The 24965-nt window shown below is 50.4% G+C and overlaps 1 protein-coding gene across 1 annotated transcript in view; it reads left to right on the forward strand.

The window, feature by feature from the left end:
- TNRC18 (trinucleotide repeat containing 18) overlaps window positions 1-23796 on the forward strand; it is a 57181-nt gene extending 33385 nt beyond the window's left edge. Inside the window, exons 15-28 of the mRNA XM_059826696.1 lie at window positions 2229-2522; window positions 9551-9790; window positions 12175-12617; window positions 13459-13623; window positions 14489-14630; window positions 15089-15206; window positions 15492-15567; window positions 15948-16056; window positions 17005-17121; window positions 17399-17563; window positions 18125-19419; window positions 19761-19997; window positions 20476-20550; window positions 21120-23796. Coding sequence (XP_059682679.1) covers window positions 2229-2522; window positions 9551-9790; window positions 12175-12617; window positions 13459-13623; window positions 14489-14630; window positions 15089-15206; window positions 15492-15567; window positions 15948-16056; window positions 17005-17121; window positions 17399-17563; window positions 18125-19419; window positions 19761-19997; window positions 20476-20550; window positions 21120-21326 — 3683 coding nt within the window. The 3' untranslated portion in view covers window positions 21327-23796. The remainder of the gene's footprint in view (window positions 1-2228; window positions 2523-9550; window positions 9791-12174; window positions 12618-13458; window positions 13624-14488; window positions 14631-15088; window positions 15207-15491; window positions 15568-15947; window positions 16057-17004; window positions 17122-17398; window positions 17564-18124; window positions 19420-19760; window positions 19998-20475; window positions 20551-21119) is intronic.
- The last annotated feature ends 1169 nt before the right edge of the window (window positions 23797-24965 follow it).

Below are 24965 nucleotides of genomic sequence, written 5' to 3' on the forward strand. Positions count from 1 at the left end.
GCAAAGGCTGCCAGGGGGCACTGATGTTTGTAAGCATCCTCCTGCCCTTCAGTGTTGTGGCTTGGTTCCTGGCTGACTGTGCTCAGCCTTCCCATTTGTCTCATCAGTGTTCATCTCCAATTCAGCATCCTGTGTACTGATTGCCATTTCTGAACCCAAAGTGCACCCGAGGCAAAGGTTCCTGCAGCTGAGCAGAGCTAGGGACCCCTGTTACAGAAGGAAAAAGCTGAATTGCAGATAATGTCAGGAAGACAGTGTAACCAGAGGTAGAAGAGTCTTTAATGTTTCAGGCAGACAATGGGGCAGAGACCATGTGAGGAACTTGGAGTTTATGGTCTGAGGCCTGGTTGTGTAATTGTCTTGGCTCACTTGCATACGCATCTTTTCCTTTGCTTGCAGCTATTTAAGTCCCGTGTTAAAACCCTTATGGGGTGTTTGTATGCATAACAAATGTACATCTTGGTGCAACACCGGTTTAGAAATTTCACTAATGGGGAAGATGATGAGCTAGTGATTCTCGAACTGAACAAATGTTTGGCATGAAATTAGCCATTTACGTGGCAAAATAGGAGTTATTGCGTCCACTGGACTTGAACACAGCCTTTGGCTGGTCGTGCTCTATGCACCACGCAACAGTTCTGCTCTGGACTGTGCTTCACTCCCAAGGGCAGACACATGGCTGCTAAACTGGGAGCTCTGGAGCTAATGGGGAGAGGAGGCACAGGCTGTTGCTGGAGCAAGAAGTCCTGACTCGTGGCAGAGGGAGCTTTTGCAGTGCCCTGGCACTTGGTACTGTGGTTTCATGAATAAAACCTCCCTCCCAGACCTAAGGGAGCTGCTGTTTCACCCCTCTCCTCTCCCGTGAGTCTCCTGGTATAGGAACGTGCCCCTTCGCCACACGAATGTCAGTGCGGGAGGATTGTTGTCACTGAGGAACTGACTTTGGAATGGCTCAGCTTTGGTGCCTGGTTATTCAGCTGTATGCAGGCTCAAGGAAAGGGCCTTAGCCTGTCATTTGGTCACTCAAGTGTGATGGATTTGGGAAGGCAGGTCGAGCATATGGCAGCACCTCCCATGTCTGGTGGGCTACTCTTGTGGAGAAGGAGAAGCGGGACTGGTGCCAAGTCCTTCTGCCTCTTAACCTCATGATTTTCAAGCTGGAGTCCTGAAAACCTTGGGCATAGATCCAAAGGGCGAGCTGAGCATCCTATTCCCACCAATTTTAACAGAAGTCAGATGCCCAAAATCATTTGCCTATTTGGACTTTGGGGCTCATAAACAGCCACCCCTCATTCCTTCCTCTCCACAACCAACGTGATGGAGGTGGGGAGTGATGCCCAACCTGGGCTGACACTGGAGAGCATTTGCTGTTGCTCGCAGGCTGGAACGGTCCCCGCCACAATGTCCGTAACGTTGTGAAGCTGACGGTGCGTTCATAAGCCAGAAGGTGACAATTTATACCTGCTTTTATTGTGTCCAGGGGTATCGTATACTTCTTATTCCACTCATCAGATGCCGGAGGGGACCACTGGATAACTTCTCACCACCGCAGGGCTTGGCAGCTTTATAAAGCCACGCTTCGCAGACAGAGGAGCGGCTTGGTCCCTGCTCCTTTTTGGATTACTTTATATTGCATGCTGCGGAGTGTCTGGGGTGGCGTGTTCGGAGTTAGACATGTGGAGTTAGGCGCGTTGCCTGCTTGGCAGCTGGGCTCGCTCCGGCTGCTCGTGTCGAAAACCCTCTGGGAGAGTTGGTTCATGTAGAAAAGAAGATTTAGGTCAGAGTGTTGAACATAACCCTGGTTAATACTAATTCGGGTCGATGGCCTGGTTGTTGGCGTTGCTGTGTGCCTTTGGTGGACATCTTCATAGCAGAAATGTCTACCTCAGTTTTCTGCTCCTGAGCTAAAAACACTCCTTGGATCTTGTCTTCAGGGAGGACAGGAGTCGTTTGGCCTAGGTGGAGAGTGGCTATTTCTGACCGAAAGAAGGAAATACGTATTTCTGTGATTATTTGGCTTCCGCTTGCTAAGCCCAAGACTTGTGATGGAGGGACCTGGCAGGGGTGGAAAATGGTGGCACACGGCCCCTCCTGCAGCCGCTTTCCCCTCCTGCTTTACAGCCTCTTCACAAAGAAACGCATCAAAGCATCCCCCAAAAACACCCACCCAAAAAAGCCCAAACCCCCATTCTCTGATGTAACGCTCTTCCCACCCGCTTTGACCGCAGATACGGACTCGGAGGAGGAGGAGGAGGAGGAGGAGGAGGGATCTCTGAGGGACGAGTGGCCGGCGCAGCCCCCGTCCGCCCCCAAGCCGCGGCCGCCCGGTCTCTACAGCGCTGCGGCCAGGAAGGGCGGCCGGGCAGCCACTGGCCCCAAGGCGGCCCCCCGCAGCGCGGCGGCCGGGCGGCCACTGAAGCCAAAGGCGGCGGTGGGCCGGAAGCAGCCCTTCTGCCTGCTGCTGCGGGAGGCCGAGGCGGGATCTTCCTTCAGCGACTCCTCGGAGGACTCGTTCGATCAAGGTTACTAGCTTATAGCAAACGCAACCCCAAACGCACCCCTCCGCCATGTCTGTGTGGGAGCGGGCGGGGCGGGGGGCGAGGGCAAGCGAGGGGCCTGGCGGGCCGGGGTCAGCCATTTTGATGGTCGGAGCCAGGGCGGCCATCTTTGTTCTTGGCAGCGTAGCCTGCTTTATCAGCCCAACATTTATTTTTTATCCTTTTTGTACCTGTATCATTGTGATATTATTACCAGCTGGCTCTTTTAGAGCTTTTATATCAACTGGGTTTTAGTGTCCACCTCTCCCTGCTTTCCTGTTCCCTTCCTCCCTTCAGTTTTTCCCTCACTTTCTTCCTTGCTGCCACCACCACCATTATATTATTATTATTACCATTATTATTATCTTATTATTTTATTTTGGCATGGGCCTTGTAGAGGTTTGGAAGGAGCTTTTTTTTTTCCCCCCCTTTTTTTAATTACTTTCCTTTTTTTCTCTTTTTCCTTTATTTTAATACCGGGATACTGTTGTGTGGCCGTGTGACTTGATGTTTGTACTGCGATTTGGTATACCAAGCTTTATTAAACATATCGAGTTCATTTTTAACTAAACCTGTGTACCTTGTCTCTCTTGCTGTGTCTCTTATCAGGCGATTAGGTTGCCGCTTCACTTCATCCTGCTCTGCATCCCCCTCCTGCTCCCACTCCCCATGAGTAGAACTGGAATTAACCTAGTCTGGGGTACTCTCTATTATTCAAATATCCCTGCTGCCGTTGTCCAGATAAAGCCTAGGCTTTTCCCTCCCAGCCCCTTTAATGTCATCTTTATTTCGTTCACCCGGTTTTGTTTTTTCTTTTTCAGTTTGTTTCCTCTGTTGATAGACTCTCTTGAGGCAGGAAGATAAAACGTTGGAGGCGCTTGGGCCTTGCTGCTGCGGGAGGGTGCTGGGTGTAAGGTCCCCATTATTTAAGAGCCAGAAATTTTTCTTTTTCACTTTTTAAAATGTATACGGCAAGTTTTTGCATCTCTTTTTGGGTGGTAATTTTTTTTCAGATGCCCAGACGTAACCCACGGTGTTCAAGGATGTGGCAATTACTGCATTAAATTTGACTGTGCAGTTTCCCTCCCTCATCCCAATTTTTTTCTTGCAGCGTTTTTTTGTCAGCCTGTCATTAGTACTTCAGTGGGAAAAGAGATTACTTGAGACTTTTCCTCCGAGACACAAGGGGTTTCTGTTTTAGAGCGCACTCATTAAATAATAATAATGGCGAAAGGTCATTTTAATGAGCCCTCGGCTCCCGAAAGAAAGTAGCTCATCTGGGCTGAATGCTAAGCAAGAGCATCCCCAGTTGTTATCATGTACTTTACATGGCAGATCTGGATGTAGCACAGCAAAAACCTTTTAGTATTTCACACCGCTCAGACGGCTGTTAATTGAAAATGGGTCTGGATAGTTTTGCTTTTGTTTCGTTTTTCTTAGTTTTTTGATGTTAATCTCCTCCATGCACCTGTTTGTTTTTTCTTCCCTCCAAACCCAACCTCCAAAGAAAGATAATGTAAGCTTAAAAAAAAAAAAATCAAACACAGCAGAAAGATACAGAACGCTGATTTGGTTTGATGTGGCTCTGGGCTGGACCCACCAATGCATTTCAAAGAAAACCCAAAAGAGAGAAATACATGTTTCAGAACAAAAAAACCCATATTCTTTAGAGAACCCAAAAAGTTCTGGGGATAGTGGATTTTAGGTAAGGGTGAGATTGCCACATTTCCATGAAGAGTCTGTGTTAACTTCCATTCTTCCCTTCCCTGTTCCTTCCTGCATCTTTTCTTTGTTTATTTTGCTGCTGTTGGAAATTTTGAGGATATCAATCCCTTTTAGGTGACAAGTTCTTGAGGGTTTTTTGGGTTTGCTTTTTGGTTTTGCTCCAGGTAAGCAGATAGGTAACTTGTCCCTAATTGGCTTTGTCTATTTTTCAAGAAACCTGTCTGCTTTAAAAAAAAAAAAAAAAAAAAATTCCCAGTTTTATGGGATAAAGTCTGGGGAGGGGAGGGGATATGGGAGGAGGTTGGGGAATCTGGAACAAATGGGGAAATGCATTGTAAATCCCTCTGGGGTGTCATGTAATGGTGGGGAAACCAAAGATGCAAAACCTCCTGTGGTGGGAGGTGGGCACGGAGGGGGAGGTGGGGAGGGATTATTGGTTACAGTTTTGTTTTTTTCTGCAAATGATTTTTTTTTTGGTTGTTCTTTCTCAGAAGCATTACTTGAAGGGATATTTGGGTAATAGGGTTTCTAATGGCTTTCCCTGATACTAAACCGATTAATAACCTCAGCTTTTCTAGAAGTGCTCGCTTTCTCCTTGCAGCTGCTTGACCAACCCTTTCACCCCTGCCCCTATCCATGATGCTTTGAATGTCTGTGTCGGTCTCTTGCATTTGCTCTCACGCTGCACTAAAGAAGCAAAGTGGTTGGCTGGTTGTAGGGCAGACACTTCTCAGCGAGGGTCACTAGCCATGAACCTGAACCTTGACCATTGTTATGTAGGTAGGCAAAATAACTTTTCTTTATGTCATCTGTCAGCCTCAGATGTTTCGATGTTACCTCCATGAATAATGACACGTAGCTCTTTGCATTCTCTTGGTTATTTTAATTTTGAAGATGATTGCTGTCCACTTTTGACTTTCCTCTGTCCATGAAGAGTCTTGCGTGGAAGGTTTGTTTGTGTGTATGTGTTTGAGGACTCCAGAAATGCTTTACTGTTGGCAGACCTTCTTTTGGAGAGCCCCTTAACCCAGCAAAGGGAAGGATTTGCAGACTGCTCCAAGATGAGAAGCCACGGCACTGCCTGCAAAGGCTCTGCCACTGTCCTTAAAGGTTTCTGGGCCACGATGCAGACTGTCCTAGTATCAGGGTAACTGGCTGGCCGTGGCCTTGCCAAGATCTATGTCAGAGGTAGGAGTAGCTGCAGGAAAACCTGTTTCCATCTGGTTTGACATAGAAGAGGTAGGGACACGCTGCTTTCTTGCAGACTAAACACCACATTGCCATTCTGATAACGGGCAAAGCTTGTGGTTTTTCATCCAGTGACCTTGGAGACAAAACTGCTAATGGGGACCAAAGCCACATGGGACCTTTGAAAACCATCAGATAGGTAATGCCATGAGCTTTCCGAGGCCGAAGACCAATACTTCCTTCTCCTCAGTACTGTTTTCCTTGAAAAATTAGTAAGAAATTAGTACTAAGAAATCAGTACTAAGAAATTAGTACCTTCTTCCCTGCTCTCCTTCCCCTAACTTAGAGGATGATTTTATCCCAATGAAAAAAAAACAGGGATAATCGGTTCCCTATGCAGTCATTCCCATGTGATAGTTGTAATATTTTAATTTTTTTATAAGTACTTCTGGAGTCAGCAGCACAGCACATACAGGGGGAAAAAAAAATATCTTCCAATGGTGAGAATTGGCTTGTCTGACAAAAAAAAGGTACAGTCTTAAATTGGACATCCAAAAATAAGTAACCTCCAGAATTTGGACAGATCACACAAATCAGATGTCAATGACCCAGTAGCTGTCTAAAGTCTGCCTGTACTTAGCCTGCTTTGTATGCTGTAGGCCTGCTTGGTGTTATGAGAAAATCATGCTATTTTTTTTACAATGTGAAATGACTCTTTTTAAGTGTGTGTTTTTACTCCCCCCTTCCCAAGCCTTTCCTCTCCACATCCACCTCAATCCGTCTTGTTACATCAGTCTTTAAAAACCAAATTGCTTAATCAATTTGTGTTCATCATTAATAAATCTTCATTTACTGCTCTCCTACAGTAAAATACCACGGCAGCTTAGCTGTTAAAAGCAATGAGAAATTTTAGTATTTTTAATTGGGTTTGGTTTTTAATTTAATGCAGGTAAAAATTTTAGGAAAAAAAAAATCTTCTTTGGCTCCAGTTTATCCAGCATCAGTAGCATTTAAATACGGATTTATTGTTTGTTTTGGCTGTAGAGTTGTATGTACACGTGTGGTTGCGTGTGTGGGTATATACACACATATACATGCTCTTAAAAATGTCAAATCAAAAAGATATTTTTAACTTCAAATATTTTTTCCCTTACCTTTGCTCAGTGTTAACAGAATTACCATTGAAGGAAAAAGTGATTTTTTAAATGTCTTTTCCCCCATCGTTAACTGAAAGTGACCTTTTCAGGAGAAAAAATTGAGGCTACAATTGTGTTAAGGCATCTGTGCGTACTTCATTTTAAGCCCACACATAATTTGGGTACAGTAGGAGTAAAACTCCTGCTTCGCATTAAATACAGGCATCATAAGTCTCTCCAAGAAGCCGTGCAGATGGCCATAGAGCACCAGCAGCTTATTTGCCATCATGACCGTAAATTCGGGGACTTAGTTTAGAAGCATGTGGGTTTGAAGCAGAGCCCCAAATGTGTTCTTTTTGTTTCATTTGTTAGTTTTTGTCCCTTGGAAAATCAGGAGCAGGGATTGTATTGTGCGTGTAGAGTCAAGTTAGCAAGATCTGCCCTTGCCATGAGAGGTGGAGGAGGATAGATCTGTGCTGTGAACGTGTTAAAATGTGTTTATTTTCAGGCTGAAAATTGAATCTCCTGCAGATAAAAATATAAGTGTTTTGGTAAAAATGCTGACAAGAGTCTATCTTCAGTTGTCTTTCCATAGTGTGACACCGTATATTTGAAAGAGGTTAGAATAACTGCCAGGTACGTTACTGGATCTCACATTTTCTGTAGCATGAGTAATAGCCACTTACGTCCTGGTTTTTAAATCTGTTTTACCTTGGTACACTTGAAATACCGTAGCTGCTGGGCACCCTTGTGCCCTCGCATGTGCAGAGTCTCTTAAGTGCCGAAGGAGTGGTGCTGCCCACGCTTGGCACAGCCCTTGGGCAGTCGGTGCGGCTGAGCCAAGGATGCTGCAGGGGATTTGTGCAGGATGGGTGATGGAGGGGTTTTCCTGCAAACTTTCCCTGTTTTTGGCCTGTTTTCCTCCCCAGCTGCTCAGCGAGCCGCGAGCCGCTCAGCTGGCTCTCCAGGTTTGCCATGAGGGGCTGTACAGGTTGATTTTTTCAATTTTTTTTCTGGGTTTGATGAGAATTGCTGAATTTTGGAGCCAAATGGGATGTGTGGAGGGGTCTCGGTACCCCATGGTGTGTCATTGAACTTGGGTGCAGTTTTGCTGCTTTTCAGGCAGGTGGTTTCTGCATCTCAGAATAGTTGAGTTCATCTGGATTTGTTTTCTTTTTGGCAAAACGTTGTAGAAAAGCAGCATTTGTGCCCCCTTTTCTGGTAGGGGAAGGAATCTGATCCTAATTTGCTGCAGATTTCTTTTTTTGCATGTGGTTTTTATGCAAGGAGTGAGCAGGACTGTGGATTTCATGGTATTTACTGCAGGACTTCAGTTTTAGTAGCATTTTTATATCGCAAGGAACCAGCCTGAGCAACTGAAATGGGGAAGGGATTTTTATGCAGTTAAAAATTAGTATTCTGTGGCTATCTGATGTATGCTACAGAGATAAGCTCTCCTTGTTTAAAAAAAAAAAAGAAAATAGCTGGCCATTACTTCAGTTGCTAAAACGCAAGGATGAGAACACTGTTTTCTGATACTCCTGTTATTTTTAATGTCATGGAAAAATAATCCAAAGTGGAAAAATAACACTTGTGTTGATTGTGGGTTTTTTTTTTTTTTTGAACAACCAAGTGTTGAGGACATTTTTATCTATCCCAGAGGGCATACGTGAAAAGAAAAGGATTTTCATGTTCATTCCAGCTCATTTTGAAGGGATCTGGTTTCTCATTTGGCTGGCTTTCAGACGCAGGGATAGCAGCTGGTGGGGAGCCGGCGAGTGGGCTCAGGCGGGGAGAGCAGGGCTCCTGCTAGCGGTGGAAATTCTCCAGCAACCTTGATGATCCTACTTAAGCCCTCAATTTCAAGAGAAATGAAATATATTTTCCAGACCCACTTTTTGCACTTTTTTTAGTATATATATGTATATATATTTATAGGCATACATGCTCATATATGTGTGTGTATATGTATGTGTGTGGTATATCTGCATTTGTGTAGTGACTCTCACTCACTAGTGCTAACTGGATGAGATGCCGTTAAAATTAATTGCCTTTGAGCTGATGACAGACTCTTGGGAAGTGCTGTAGGAAAGGAGAGGTGCCACTCTCAGAGCATCTACCCCCAAAATACCTGCTGTATATACACACTGTAAAGTAAAACCCCAGCCCACTGCTCTCTGCAGGTGTTAGCCGAGACAGGCAGCAAGGCTGATTTCTTTGCCAGAATTAGATTTTGGGCTGTGGACAGCTCTTCCTGCCTGAGCTGGGTTTCCCTAGCCTGAGCTGTAGAGAGGGAAACGAAAGGCATGGAGAGTTTTGAGGCAGAGCGTTTAAACACTCCTCCTTGTCTCCAACTCTACCTACACTTTCCCCCCTTACGCATTCCAAATCCATTGCTTTCAAATTATTATTTCCCTCCCCCCCTTTGCATTTTTGCCTCCTGCCTCTTCTCCTCTCTGTGTCCTCCTTGCCTCCCACCGTGGCGCAGGCTGATCTTTGGTATTCCCCTTCCATGCTGATCTCTGATTCTGATTACGCTAATAGATTTCGTTATGGAGGAAGAGGTGGTGGGCGGGAGGGGAATCCCACAGCTCCGAGGTTGGGATTTTCAAAGGAATTAAGCTTTTAATTCCTTCTGAAAGCTGCAGGGAAGGGGTGCGTGGCGTCCTTTTCAAATCTCTGCCAACACCCTGCTCTTCCCTCCCTCGCCTTGAATGGGTTCTCTTTGCCATACCATGTATTGCTGTGTCCTTCAAGGGTGGTGGTAGGCAGGGTGATATCGGCTATATGGCTGCAAAAACACATGTGTGTCCATGGACCACATCTTCTGGCTCAGCTCATGGGTGGCTCAGTGCTACTTGTGTGAGCACAGAGCAGCAGAAGAGTTACCAGTTTGGGGTGGAAATGTGGCTGATGCACAACTCCGTGAGATTTGTAATGGGCTCCCTCTTTTCTGCGTGCTAGATTCTAGCTCAGAGGAAGAGGAAGAGGAGGATGAAGAGGAAGAGGAGGAAGCAGAGGACTACGGGACGGACGGCACCGACAGGCTTTCATCGCCTGCCCTTGACGAGAGCGGCCTGGGCCTTCTAGCAAGGTTTGCCGCCAGCGCAATGCCCAGCCCCATCATTCCTCCTCCACTTTCCATCATCCAGCTGGAGGCCAAGCAGAAGGCAAAGAAGAAGGAGGAGCGGCAGAGCCTGATGGGTGAGTTGCGTGGTTGGGGTTGGTGCCGTGGGGGCAAGGTGGAAGGTTCAGGAGGTTCCAACTGTGCTGTGAGAGAGAAGGTTGTTACCCAGACACTGTCTTGCCCTTTCTTTGCCTTTGGCTGCTTGGTCTTGATGCTGAAGGCAGAGGGAATCGCCTGGCAAGAAGACAAGAACCCGTCACGGGTATGGCAGGTTTAGCAGCTGCAGCCATAGCTTCCCTAGGGGCAGCTGCCTGTGGCTTCCTCAGTTTCCTTTTTTCCTACCTGGTGAATCCTCAACAGTCACGTGCAAAGGCGAGGGATGGGATACTGTGTCCCCTTGGACAGAGTGCTGAAGGCAGTGAAGTACTGTTACATTTTAGGGAAGGAAACGTGCTAAATGCAGCTGATCTTAGATACCCAAGAGAAGCAGAGACACCCAAGCAGAAGAAAAACCCTTTCAATCAGCCCATCCCATCAGCTTCCCCACAGAAACTGGCCAGTGAGACTTGAAACAAGCATTCCTTCCTCTGCTCATGTGTTTGCAGTGCCAGACCCTGTGTTTCTGTCCCCGTCTCTGTCTCAGTTTCAGTGTGTTACACATAATTGGCAGTTTCATTTCTTCCCCTCCCCATACCCTGCTGCACAAGTGCCCACTGGTGACATCGTTCCTGGTCAGACAGATCTATGTGGGCTCCATTTATAAATTCTCTATTAATATTTATTAAGTGATAATGGAATTTATAGCATGCTTCAGAATGGAAAATGATGTCTTCCTCGGGAGCCCAGCTTGTTTTAGCACTGTTTCCATGCTATATTAGGCTTTTGCCAACTTGTTCCAACAGCCTCTGTTAAGAATTTATCGTCTTGTAACCTGCCCTCCTTGAAACTGGAAGCATCTAGAAGTTGTCTCATGTGGCAGTGAGAGAGGAGAAGCGGTGTTGTAATTTCCAGTGGGTTTTTCATTTTGAGCCTTGCCAGCTTTGATTTTGACAAGCTTGCTCTTTTCCTGCTTGTGCTGGGGCTGTCTCAGGGGAAGAGGTTTGGGTAGAAGATGAGAGCAGGTTCCTGTAGACTGGATTTACCCAGGAAAGTGAGCATATCTGAGAGAGAAGGACTGAGAGAAGATGCTGTCCATGCTTGTGCTTTGTACATTTTCATTTACCTACGTGAATGTTGTTGGGTCCTGCCTGTCCTTTCTCAAGGGTCTTCTGCAAGCAGTGGTTATCACAGCAGGGGCTGTTCACTGTTGGGCTTGGGAAGAGATTCTGCCAAGCGAGACCTGATTTCAGACCTTGTTGGTCTGAAGGCAGAGTCACGCAAATGGGAGTGTGGAGAGTGCAGATCCACAGCAGGTTGGAGAAGGGTACAACAGAGACCTTTGGCTGATGCTCTTTTTTGCAGAGGGAGAACTAGGTTCTGCTGATGTATTGACATATCTTCAGAGGTGCTGTGCCATCCCATGAGGTCCAGTGCCTTGGGAAATAAATGGATCTAGAAAATCTGGTCTGAGTCTCTTGTTCCAATGTAGACTTACTGCATGACTTTGGGCATGTTTCTTCCTGGCTGTTTGTATCCCTCTGAGGGCACAGCGCCTGTGCAGCCACAGTGCTTTGCCTACTCTCCTGCCCATGTTGCTGAGTGTGTAGGTGCTGCCTCAGTTTCCCTTCTGCCCCTGGAAACAGACGATCTTGCTCTCCTTTGTCAGGTTCTGGCAAATACGCTGAAGGTGGTGAACAACTTGGCATTACTACAATATTTCAGGCCTCTGGGTACTGCTGTGCCCATGATGCTGCGCAGAGGCCAGTGTGAGGGGATTTCCATTTGCCACAGACCAAAGATCATTTACCTCTCTTGACTTCAAGGCAATTACCCGAGCCAATAAAAAGATCTGTGGTGTCTGATGGCCAATGAGAAAAAGTAAGCTTGAAAACTGGGTTTATTCAATTTGTTAAAGAGATCGTTCTCCTGAAACAAAGGTGAGACTGCAGGGGACTCCCACCAGGAAGGGAGGAAGGCTCAGCGTGTGGGGTTCGTGCTTTGCTGCAGCTGAGGAACTCCTTTTTGTTGAGGGGCAAATGTTAGAGCATATTTTGTCTTACAAGCTTCCCTGCAGGGTTTTGGTTGTGGGAGAGGGGAGAAAATGCAGGCAGGGAACACACTGACCCATACTGCCTGAATGGGTGAACTCTGGTTTGGGGCAGGGGGGAGTTATTTTCAGGGAAGTCAGTGTTTTATAGGGTGGAAATGCAGATCTGAGGGATGTGAGGATTGGAAAGGGGAGCACCAAGGGCTCTATTGAACCGGCACAGCATCTCCCATGGAGCCCAAAAGCTTCCAGCAGGACGAGGTCCCTCTTGGCTCAGCCGGGGCTTTGGCTGATGGTTAAATCCTTTGCACCTAGGGACGGAGTTCGAATACACTGACTCGGAGAGTGAGATCAAGATCAGGAAGAAGTCTCCCTCAGGGCTGCTGCGGGGAAAGAAGGGGCCACTGGAGGCAAGCAGCATCCCACCGAGCCAGGCCCCCAGCAGCCTTGACTCTGGATCTGGGAGTGCTGACAAGGCCAAGCTTGGGTCTGAGAAGGGCCGCAAGCTGAAGAAATTCAAATCCCCCAAGGACTTGAGCTTTGAGTTTGGGCTGGAGGCCAGCGATGATGACCTGTGGAACCGGCGCCGGAGTGAGCGGATCTTCCTCCATGATGCCACCACATCCTCAGCTGTGCTGACCCCCACGGCGCCTGCCAGCTCCACTCCTGTCTCCAAGCCTGCGCGCTGTGGCAAGGGGGCACCCATGAGCCCCAAAAAGGAGGGCAGCAAGGGGAAGGAGAGGAAGGAGCTAAGCAAGGTGAGAAATGTGCTGGCAGAATTGGTGTGGGACCCTTGGGAGCTGAGGGTGAGGGGAGGGCGATGAACTCTGCTAGGGCAGAGGAGAGTTATGTCCTGTCTCAGCGGTTGCCCCAGTGCTGTTTGGCTGCTCCTTGTCACCCCTACCAGCCCCACGTACGCCCGGAGGAGCTGTCAGGCTTGGATCTGACTTGCAGGGAGTAAAAGCCTGTTGTGTTTGAACAGGGCAGGTTACCTGTGTCACCCTCTGTGTCTGAAATCCATCCTGCCTGGATTGGCCAGAGTGGACATGCTGCATTAGAGCATCTGTGAAATCTCTCTCCCACACTCTGCATGACCTTACCTGCTTGCTGAGCTGTGGCCCCAATGCTGGCCTTTAAGGCTGTTCACCTTTTATATCGTGTTTCTGAGCCCTCTGAGGGCCGTCCCTGATGGTGGTGGCAGTGATCTCTGGGTTGCTGGCTCTTCCTCTTGGCTGAAATCTTGTCTCCCTCCGGCTCCGGTTCAGTCCATGGCAGCCTTACAGAGGAGCACTGATTTGGGGAGAGTTAGACAAGTTAGTTGTGACGTGAGGCCAGTTGGAATCTTCTTGGAGCTCTCTGGGGGAAGGTTCGATGGGCAGGAATTGCTCTCCAGGGTAATGAAAAGCTCTTCCCAAAATGTGTGAAGTCTGAAAGCAGAGCTGGGAGATGTAGGATGTGGTGCGGTCAGTGAACTAACTGCTGGCTGAATGTCATCCTACCTGTGCACAGCCTGTTTTGATCCACCTTTCCCCTCTCCCTGGGCCCAGATATTTACCAAACCTCTCTTTACTGATGGGAGTGTTTTCTTTTTATTTTCAGCAGCGGAAGAAGGGCAAAGAAACACCCTGCTGCTCCTCTTCCTCGTCCATGTCTCCTCCTGGCATCCCTAGCTCCCCATCTGATGTTCGTGTCAGCCTGGCGAATGCCCTGGGCTCCACCAAGAAGAGCAAAGCCAAAGTGAAAGCCAAGGAGGTGAAAAAAGAGGTGAGAGGCTGGTTCTAGTCGGGGTGAACTGGAGGGTTTCTGGCAGAGCCCTGCTCTTTTCCTGGGCTGTTGCAGTGTGAGGGAGGGAAAACAGACATGCAGGTTTTGCTGGGTGTGTTACAGGCAAAATGCTGGTTCGAGTAACCTAAAATCCAGGGAAGACTATCAGGTAGTACCTGCTGCTACCATCTGGTGTTCGTTTGACTTCATCCCTCAAATTAATGAGCAGGCAGGATTTTCTCTGCGGTTGCCACAGGGTGGAGGGAGAGCCTTCATGGATAGCAAGGCCCAAGGAGATGGTGATGGAGTTGCCCTGCTCAGCACTGGGTGAGCCAGGTCACCACTGGTTTCTGCTCCATTGCTGTAGCCTGTCTTCTCTCATAACACACCTTACTGTGTCTTCTCACATGATTTCTGAGTGTAATGCTTATGGTCTGTGTGTAACAGCAAGAAATGGATCGTGGGGCTTTGAGAAGAAACAGGAACAGTGCCTGCTGCCTGTTTAGTGAAGACAGGGTCTCAGGAACACTGTGCAGAGAGATGGTGAACACAGAACAGAGCTACAGCTGTCTGTTCCACAGCATCTCTCCTAACGTCTAGGAGTGAGATGTGGCTAGGATGTGTGAAATAGCTTTTGGTCAGCTGTCAATGATGCTTGAGAATAAACCCAGAAAAACAAAGGCCTTTGTTCAACCAGAAAGCAAGTTAGGGTACACCCACTTAACTCTCTGTGTGATGAACGTTGCTGAGGATGGAGACAACTTTGTCCCACTATCCTCAGGTTATTTGTTGCTGGAGGAAGGTGAGATGGGATCAGACTGTTGCCTATTGTCATCGAGCTGACATGCTGCTTGCTCTCCTGCAGAACCGAGGGAAAGGAGGAGCTGTCAGCAAGCTCATGGAGAGTATGGCAGCGGAGGAGGATTTTGAACCCAACCAAGACAGCAGCTTCTCAGAGGATGAGAACATCCCACTGAGCATGCTGGTCGAGCGACCGCCCACACCAGGTGAGGGCAGGAGGGGGCAGGGGGCTAATTGTAGAGGAACTGGGCAGGTTTCCCAGGACTGCTTGGAGAACTGTGCTGCTTTCACATGTTCCTCAACCAAAGCCACAAGTCCTTGGGGTGGAGATAGCACTTTTCCAGTCAGTTTGGCTTGCCAAAAACAAGCCTTATCAGAGTGGCCCACTGTGACATCTAGATGAAGCTCAGTCTCTGAGCTGCCCTATTTTCATTTACTGGTATATTATTATTACCAAGAGGGGGGACTTTTTATTATTACCAAGATGGCAAAATTTTTCTCTGCCAGGAGGTAGCCAGAGAGAGTGAGCCCTTTCTGCAAAGGGTTTAACTGGCCTTTTTCTAGGGGAGGGTGATGCTGGGAGTATGAGGTTTCCTTCTCCCCTTGCTGTCACTTTTTCATGTATGGTGTTCTCTAATCCCCTTCTTGCTCTAACACCTCACAGCTCCCCGCTCCTGCATAATTGACAAGGATGAGCTGAAAGACGGTCTGCGTGTCCTCATCCCCATGGATGACAAGCTGCTCTACGCCGGTCATGTCAAGACAGTGCATTCACCAGACATGTGAGTTGAGGGGCTACCGTATCCGCCCGGGCTCTGCCTGTGAATGGGGACGTAGCTGATGCAGGGATCGATTTGGGGCTTGTGTAAACCTGGCTGGAGAGAGGCTTGACAGAGTCTGGCAGGGAGGGAAGGAGAGTTCACTCTGTTTTACCAGCGCGGAGGAAAATCCAATTACCTGTCATTAAATGCTCTCAACTAAATTGGTGGTAGGGCTCAGAGGGAGGTGTTAGCTGATCGGGGTGATGTTTTCCACGTGCCGTGTCTGACCAGGTCTTTGTTTTTCAGATACCGTGTGGTGGTGGAAGGCGAGAGGGGAAACCGTCCCCACATTTACTGTCTGGAGCAGCTCTTGCAGGAAGCGGTATGTGAGGCCAAAGGGTGCCTGTCCTTGGGGCCTGAGCCCTGTTTCGGGGTGGAGGAGGCTAGCTGGAAGCCTCCTCCTCCCCCAGCTGGGGCTGCAGGGGTGCCCTGGTCCTGCCTCCGTGGCCAGTCTGGACAGAGCTCCCCTTGGTGTGGGTTGCTGCCCTGTGGCTGAGCTCCCCCACTGGCAGTGGGCACTAGGCCTGTATGCCAGCAGGGACGGTCCTTCACACTGCCCTGTGAGCAGACAGGAGGCCATTTCGCAGCAGGGAAACTGTCCCTTGCCTTCTCCGGAGCTGCTTTGCTACACGCCAGGTGGGGTGGGATGGTTTGTGCTGGTGCCAAGAACGTCAGTAATTGCCTTCCTCTTGCCCCAAGCAGATCATCGATGTGAAACCACCTTCAGTGAGATTCCTGCCCGAGGGCACAAGGATTGCTGCCTACTGGAGCCAGCAGTACCGCTGCCTCTACCCAGGGACAGTTGTCCGAGGTAAGGCCACCCTGGCTGCTCTGCACCGTGAACCAGGGATGTCTCAGTCCTATGTGTCGCGAAGGATGTCAGGCTTGTCTGGCGAAGCCCTGAGGTCTGCTGTGAGTGTCGTGGAGGTCAGAGCCTGGCCCATTCCTCTCCTCTGGGTCATGCCCAACTCAATCATGATGCTGGTGTAGTAACATCCTGTTGGTCCAGGAGATGTGCTCTCGTAGGAAGAGGTCTGAGCAATTTAGGAGCTTAAAACATCAGGGAAATTCAACACACTTCAAAAAGTCAAAAATAACTCCAGGCACCAAAGATGTCTGAGGTTGTGGAGGTTCTAAATCAGCTGCACACTCATAGCTTTGCCTCTGATACATCAACTCCCCCATCTGGTCCCATTAAAAAGCCAGTGAAGAGCCCTGGACAATTCTACCATGGCTGGTCTTGCTTTTGGGCTGTTGGTCGCACTACATATGTATAAGGGAAGAATTACTTAGGAGTTATAGACCAGTGATGCTGATGCAAGAAGAGAGGGTGAGAACACAGCTTATTACTCTTGGAGAGACAGTGAAAAGCTGCAGCTTGTGATTGCTGGGAGTAGTTACAAAGTACAGGTCAAAAACCAAAAGATACTGCAGTGAAAACAGAGAAGTGAATTTCTGCGAGAATAGAGGGAAATAGGGGAAAGAGGTGGGAAGTCAAACTGCAGTGGGCGTTATGTTCTGGAGCAGTGCTGCTGACTGGGAAATTTTACACTGGGTGGGCTGGTTTAGTATTATCAGGGGCTTTCTGTTGCAGAGCGAGCCTTCTGTGCTCTCCCTGCACAGCCTAGGAAAGGTGGGGATGGGATGCTTTGGAGCTGGTGCAGGATCCCTGTCTTCCCCCATGTCTCCACTTCCCTGACAAGGGGTTTGTGCTCTGATGTTTGTCCCTAATACCATCTTCTGCTCCCCCAACCCACAGGAGCCCTGGATCTGGAGGAAGATGGTGATCTCATCACAGTAGAGTTTGATGATGGGGACACGGGACGTATCCCACTGTCTCACATTCGGCTTCTCCCACCTGACTACAAGATCCAGTGTGAGTCTTGCTGTTCGTTTTTTTGCATGACACTTCCCACTGTGAAATGTAGGGAGTTTCGGGCCACCTGCCTCTGAGATTTTGCAACAAGTTCAGAGACTTTCAATCACAAAGAGTGTACCATCAATTATGGACATGCAGAGCTGGGTGGGATATAACCCACAGGGAAATTCTGCCCAGTCCCTGTTGCAGAATTGGTAGGGATACATTCCCTCTATCGCGTCTCTGTTTTATGTGTTATTTGACTACATTTGACCATCTCTTTGACCTGTTCCAGGTGCTGAGCCTTCCCCGGCCCTTTTGGTGCCCAGCACCAAGCGCCGTAGCCGTAAATCCAGCAAAGATACTGGAGAAGGAAAAGAGGGAGCTACACTGGGGTCAGAGGAGCCCGTGTCAAAGGGCAAAGGGCGAGGGAGAAAGCCAAGTGTCAAGGCGAAAGCTGGTAGGTTGTCACCGCTGCCAGACCCGGAGTTGAGAGAGTCCTAGCACAGTTCCCTACCACTCTTCCCAAGTTAGAGCTGTTTCTTGGTGCAAAATTTGGAGGTGAATGGATGCACTGCTTGAGTGCAGAGCATCCATGCATCAGCTTGCTCTGCTGTGGCTACAGTGTGCAGGAGGCCAGCTCAGAAGCTGGCGTGCACTGCAAGAGCGTCCTTCTGTCAGTCAGCACTGCAGAGCATGGTCCCTTTTTCAGCTGAGCATCTCAGCAGCCATCAGTAGGGCCAAAGATGCAGGAGATCTGCAGTTTGGTTCCCCTGCAGTTGAAGCAGCATCGCTGGGCATTGTCCATCAGCTGCTCACAGGCGCTGGCGTCAGACCAGGCTGCTTAGTAAGGCTGTTCAGTGAGCAGGGAGGACCTGTGCCTCTTTGGGGATACCTAAGCAGTCAGGAACAAGCCACCTGTGGTCAGAGACCAGTCAGCATTGGCGTCTGGTTGTGTCTGAGCTAATAGTGCCCATCTGGATGAAAACCATCATGCCTTTGTGTTTCTTCCCCTCTGCAGAAGAGGCTGCCTTGCCAGAAGAGAAGGATCAGGTTGAGTCTTCACCTGTTACCCCTTCAGTCCCAGAGAAGCCAGCCTGCTTGGGCAAGCCAAGCATGAAGGGGTCGCGCAAATCGCAACCGCTTCCAACTGGAGGCTCTCCTGCCCCCACAGAGGAAAAGCGGTCAAAAGCCAGCAAGATGAAGATCTCCACTAAGCTGCATAGCCCCCCTCAACCCACTTACCAGCCTGCTGTGTTCAGCAGCATCCTCGGCACGGAGCCCTACAGTGACCTCCCCGGGACGCTGGCGGCCTTTGGCTCCAGCGATGCTTCAGCATCAAAAGCCAAGGCCAAGAAAGGGCGGCCCACAGAAGAGACACAGGAGTTTGGCACCATGGTCAAGGCTCAGAGAAAGCATGACAGCGAAATCCTGATCAAGCTGGACCATGAGGGCGTGATGTCTCCAAAGACAAAGAAGATGAAGGAGGCAATGAGGATGCTGGAGGACTCGAATCTCGCCAGTCGCAGAGATGGCAAGAGTCTCTTGGGGCTGGGCTATTCCCCTGCAGTGGGTGCGGAGGGCAAGCAGAAATCTTCCCGAGCCAAAGCAGCTGAGGGAGACCCTTCCCCTGCCAGCTTCGGAGGAAAGTTCGATGGCTCAGCGGAGAGCCTCACTGCTTCGAAGGACCAGGAAGAAAAGGCAGCAGCTCCAGCAGCCGTGGAGGAGTCTGAGAGCAACAGCAGCGACAGCAGCTCAGAGTCCGAGGGAGAAGAGGAGGCTGAGAAGAACCGAGGGGAAGCCCAGGACAGCAGCTCGGCCAGCTCGAGAGCATCCACACCTCTCTCTTCCTCCAACTCCTCCTCTTCTTCCTCTTCTAGCAGCAGCTCCTCTTCATCCTCCTCTTCCTCCTCTTCCTCAGCCTCATCGACCTCTTCTTCATCGAGCTCCAGCTCTTCTTCCTCCTCCACTACGGATGAAGACTCCTCCTGTAGCTCTGATGACGAAGTAGCTGAGGCCCAGCCAAGTTCCTCAGTGCAGCAAACCCTCCCACCCAAGCAAACCAAGCAGGCAGGGAAATCCCGCGCGTCCTCCCACCCCCAGAGCCAGAAACAGCCGGCGCAGCAGCCGGTGCAACAGCCGGCACCACAGCAGAGCGGCAACAAGAGCAGGCCCAAAAAGCGCGAGGGCATCCACCTGCCCACCACCAAGGAACTGGCCAAGCGCCAGCGACTGCCGTCGGTGGAGAACAGGCCCAAGATTGCTGCTTTCCTCCCTGCACGGCAGCTGTGGAAGTGGTTTGGGAAACCCACGCAGGTAAAAAGAGCTTCTCCCACTGCTCCATAGTGCTCTGTGCTGGTGTTTGCCCTGTGGTGCCTCCTACCCGTGCCCTTTCCCTTCTCCTGGGGTGGTGAAACTCCGCTGGCACAGTGTGTCCCCAGCCAAGGTCTCCAGTTTGCAAGCAGATTGGTGTTCGCTGTGTCTGGGGGAGCCATCCTGCATGGCGTGCCCCTCTGCCCCGTTTCCTCTGGGAATGCCTGTGGACGCTGTGGCTCTGGCGACAGCGGAGGGTGGGATGCGGGACAGGGCAAGCAGTGGTGGGTGGGGAAAACCTGGGCAATCCCTGGCTGCTCACCTGTGTGATCCTCTCTTGGCAGAGACGAGGAATGAAAGGGAAGGCCAGGAAGCTCTTCTACAAGGCCATTGTCCGGGGCAAGGAAATAATCCGCATTGGAGACTGTGCGGTCTTCCTCTCCGCCGGCCGCCCCAACCTGCCCTACATTGGCCGGATCCAGAGCATGTGGGAGTCGTGGGGGAACAACATGGTGGTCCGAGTCAAATGGTTTTATCACCCAGAAGAAACCAACCCTGGGAAGAAACTCAACGAAGGCAAGGTAGGCTGGTCTCCTTTGCCGAGAGGGCTGCAAAGCTGCTTGTTCCCTTTCGTTTCCAAGGTTGAATAGAACATCCATGGCCCGGTTTGTTACTGGTACTGTAATGAGGGGTGGCCCCATCGTTTTCATGTTGTGGGGGCTGGCTGTGGTGTGGACAAGCCTGGTGTTTGAGCAGGGGAAGGGTGGGGTTTATTGTACTAGGAAATAAAGACTTCTGTGTCGGTCCAAAAAGAGTGTCAAGAGCCAGATCGAGTCTTTTTACAGTGTAAGAACAACTGGCCTGGTGCTCAGAAACACTGAATTTTGCACGGATGCAGTGTGGTTCACAGTAGGCTCTTAGTATTTATTACCAGTGGCTGTGGACAGGGATTGAGGTTGTAAAGGCACATGTGGTGGGCAGGGGTTGATAGCATGGAAAAACAACTAATTCACTTGCTTGTCATTTCTGTTTTCTCTTTTCTCTTCCTCTTGGGCACAGCGCTGGGATCAGAAATCGGGCAGGAGTCTGTCCACAGCTTTGCAGGCATCCAACCAGAGGAAGGACTTTATGGAGGTTGGTGAGGTTGGGGGAGGGCTGGGAGGGGATGCCAGGGACTCCATAACAAATGCTGCTGGGGAAATGCCCCCAAGCTTCTCTGGCTCTTGCTTTTTGCCTCGTCTGCTGAGTCCTCAGTGCCCAGAACTTTGGATGGGTGTTTTTGGGAGGATGGGAGTAGCTGCAGGTGCTGGGTGTTGGGAGGAACAGAGGGCTGGTATACAGCACCCGTCTCTGCATTTGTGTCCTTGAAGTGAGGATGACAAACTCCTGGCCTCCGTATTCCCCTGTCCGTGTGCTCGGCAGCTGCGTCATTCCCATCGGTGGGAGCTGAGTGAAAGTGAGGGCTCAGGTTTAGTGCGCTGGATGGATTGTGTCCACGCTGCTTGTGGGCCCGTGCAGATTCCCAGTGTCCCTCCCCTGGGTGGGCAGTGGGGATGAGTGGGGAGTTCTGCTTGAGTGTGAGCACAAGCTCTGGCCAGTTGTGATGGACGTTTTTCCTGCATATTGAAGATGATGCTGTAAAAGCTGTGGGATCTAACTGCTCCTTTTCTTTCCATCTCCCTCCTTCCATTCCTGTAATGCAGCGAGCCCTCTACCAGTCCTCTCACGTGGATGAAAACGATGTCCAGACCATCTCACACAAGTGTCTTGTTGTTGGTCTGGATCAGTATGAGCAGATGCTAAAGACGAAGAAATACCAAGACAGTGAGGACCTCTACTACCTTGCAGGGACCTATGAGCCCACTACGGGCATGATCTTCAACACCGACGGGGTCCCTGTCATCTGCTGACCGCCCAGGGGACACATGCCACCCCCTGGGAAGGGACGGGACAAACCTGAGGACGTGCCTGTTCAGACGACATGATTGTTTCTTTCAATGCTCATGACTTCTGTGTCACACTACAGACAGGAGAGCGCGAGAGACACGAGGAGGAAGGAGAGGGCTGAAGAAAGGGGTTGGGGAAGCAGTTACAGGACTTGAGGAAGACGCCTTTTGGGGGGTGGTGGTGGTGGTGCTTGAACCCCAAGGCTCTTCTGGAAGTGGCTTTAAGTAAGGTGACACTTGACTGACTTCTTCCTTCCTCCTTTTGGTCCAGGAAAGCACATGGGTCTCGTGATCATTTCACCAGCGGGACCCCCCCCGGCAGGAGGGATCCCTTTTGTGTCATTTGCCCCCATCAGTAACTTGGAAGCCGCCTGTACGTAGAAGGACACCACTAGCCTTCTGCGTATGCTCCTCTCCGTCCTTAGATTCCCTTTCCTGCATAGTTTCGCATGACCCTTTAGGAAGGACAGGGTGAAAGAGAAAGGAGATGAGTCTCTCTCAGCGCCTCGTCTCGATCCTCTCAGCGCCTTTTTGCGGTTCCCTTTCCCTGGAGGCCCCCGGCCGGCCGCGTGGAGCACGAAGGGGCAGAGCTGGCCCCAGCACGGAGATGGCAGAAGAGGTCCTCCGAGCTGGGAGGAGCCGGGTGGAAGATGAGCCAACATCCAGTGTGGGATGCTGCCGTCCCACTGCCTCTGAACAGTCTGAACCCACCTTTGCCATCCCTCTGCATCCCTCCTGCCCAGGAAAGGTGCTGGGGGCAGCAAGTGCATGGCCAGGGGGTGACACTTGGCGAACAAAGAACTTGTCTTGGAGCATGCAGTGAAGGGGGGCGGGAAAAGCTGCTGCTCAGTGCTTGGAGCAGAGGAGACCACAGGCCATTGGATTTCAGTATCCCACGCCCAGCTTTACCTCCCATGCCTTGCCTGAGCAGAGATGTGGAGCTGCTGGGAAGCCCTCACCCCTCATTTGAAGGGAATGGGGATAGAGTGTGAAGCCTGGCTGTGCCCGTCTGCAGCATTTCCACAGCCAGAGCCCCACTGCCACCTTGGGCTCAGGGAGGGAACCGTTCAGCTAGCTCCATCCAGCTGGCCAACCTCTCCACAGCTCCCGGCGAGCCGCCACCATCGCCTCCTCCCTCCTTCTGCAGAGCTGACCCACTCTCTTGCTCCCACTGTGCACACATCGGACCCCTGGCATCACCGCCGCCGCACCAGGGTTGCACCCGGCCAGAGGGGACACTGGAGGAGAACCATGCAACGATGCAACATCCTTGCACTTAAACAAAAAAACTCCAAGAGACGCACTGATCTTTGCAACTACCGACTCGCACTACAGATAGCTAGGATGCGGAGCGGGGCCCGGCTCGGCCGGGAGTGACGGCCCAAGCTCCGGTGGGGAGACACTTAAGACGAGGACAGATTGGAAACTATCCGCCCTGGTGCCGGCTGTGTACCAGAGACTGGAGGCCGGGGCTCAGGGGAGAGGGACACCGCTGTGACGTTACCCCTCGTCCTTTGAATGAACCACATGGTGCTGAGCTCGTACCATCTCCGCCTCGGGCCACCGGCACCTCGGCGAGGCGGATAGTGACGGTTCTAGCCTGTACAGTTTTAATGTACCAAAAGACTCTTTAGCCCTCCTGTATTATAAGTCTTTAAATGGATTCAACTTTTTAATTATAAATATAAATATAAATATATATATATAAATATAAACTTTTTAAAACTGTGAAAAAAATTATGAAATTATAAAAAAAAAAGAAAAAAACCGACAGAAATGAACACAGTCTGACGTTTAGAATATTATTTTTTATTTCCTGTTGGATTGTGATTGTAAATGATCTGGGAACAGGCACACCCCCCACGCTCAAAGTGTACTGTACTTCTAGAAGCAAATTGTGTGAGCATATTTTAAAGAGCGAGAGAGAGAGCGCGCGAGAGAGATTTTATGCTAATGTTAAATAGAAAGCACTTAAAACCCACTGCCTTCTATGGAACACAAGGATATTTCAGACAATCGAGAGGAAAGGAGAGCCAGGTTTTTGTCTTTTTTTTTTTTGTTTTGTTTTGTTTATGTTTTGTTTAAAACAATTTTTTTGGCATTCTGTTTGTTGGAGAACTCCGTGTGATCTTTTTTCATAAAAAAAAAAAAATTAATTGAAAAAAAGCAACCCAGCGAAGCATCTTTCTTTGTCTCGCTTGTCCTGACTGCGGGGTTTTTCTCCCCTTGGTGGTGATGGTCACTTTTTGCTCAGCGCCTGCCCCGCGTTCGGGTAAAGACCCAACCCAGGCGCTGCGTGGCTCTTCGGGGAACCCCCGTCCGTCCATCCAACAGTCCCCCTGCGGGGTGGCACCAGTGGACGGGCTGGGACCCCGGAGCGGAGGTCTCTGCTCACTGGGGCCCGTGGGGCAGGAGGTGTGAGCCCTTCCCCTGCGGCTGCGGTCACAGCGACTCCCGTACCCCGAGCCCTGCAGGGACGATGTGTTGAGGTTGAAACGCTGGATTTGGTTTTTGGTGTGAAGTGCGCTTCAACCAGCCACGGGCTTGGCATGGCGAGACCCTCCGGTGCTGGTGGGGCTGGGTTGGGGGTGCCAAGCCTGGTACTCGCTGCCTCCTGCTCCCACCGCCTCCAGCCCTTGGGCTTTGCTTCCTTGGGAGGTGGCACCCGCTGACTCCTGGCACAACGAGGTGCAGCCGGTCCCAAAAACCGGCAGCCTCTGCTGTTGGCACCTTCTCCAGATGATTTCTGCTCTGCTCAGCCTCTTCCCTCTCCTGCTTGCTGCCCACAAAGGTCTTGCACTTCAGCAGCAGTTTGCAGGCTGGCAGGGGTTCAGTGGGACCTGGTGACAAATCCAGCTGCCCCAGGTGACAGAGGGGACCTTGGAGATGGGGAGCAGCCCGAGACCCCCACAGGACAAGCGGCAAGCATCACTCTGTGTGTGTTTGCCAGCCCAGCCCATCACCAGCAGCTGAGTGCCTGCGGTGCCGGGGCTGTGCCAGTGCCGGGGCACGGCTAACGACCAGGCATCTTTGCAAAGACCTTTAATCTGGTGTCAGCTTCATTTATGTCCCTTGCAATAAATCCTGAAGCTCAGCAGTGGCCCGTGGGTGGCATCCACAGTGCTGTGGCCTCAAGACCCCTCCTCAGGATGTCAGGATCCCCCCTCTGCCCCATTGCAGCCCGGGAGAGGGATTTGATGGGGCAGACCCACAGAGTGGGGTGGGGGGAGGCAAGACCCTGCCTCTCTCACAGTTGGGGGGGGGGGGCAAGACACAACCAAAAAAAACCCCCAAAACTTATTTTTCCAGCCTGCAAAAGTGAATTGCGTCTTTTACACAGCGATTGGCGTATTCGGGGAGGGATCGTGGTTTCAAGCCACTCTTGGTGAAAACCTGCAGCACCGTCAATGAAAGCCGAGACCCACCTTCCCAGAGCCAAGGGGGCCTTGAAGGAGCGTTTCCTTCCTCTCTTTTTCCTCTTCCTCTTCCTCACCAGCCCTCCATCACCCTCCTCCCCAGCGCTGGTCCTATTCCCTTTAGGATTTGGCAGTATTTTCTTCCTCCTGGCAATGGCTTGGCTCAAACAGGAGAAGACCCCCCACC

This window comes from Gavia stellata, chromosome 18 (assembly GCF_030936135.1).
Source record: "Gavia stellata isolate bGavSte3 chromosome 18, bGavSte3.hap2, whole genome shotgun sequence".
NCBI classification, from domain to species: domain Eukaryota; kingdom Metazoa; phylum Chordata; class Aves; order Gaviiformes; family Gaviidae; genus Gavia; species Gavia stellata.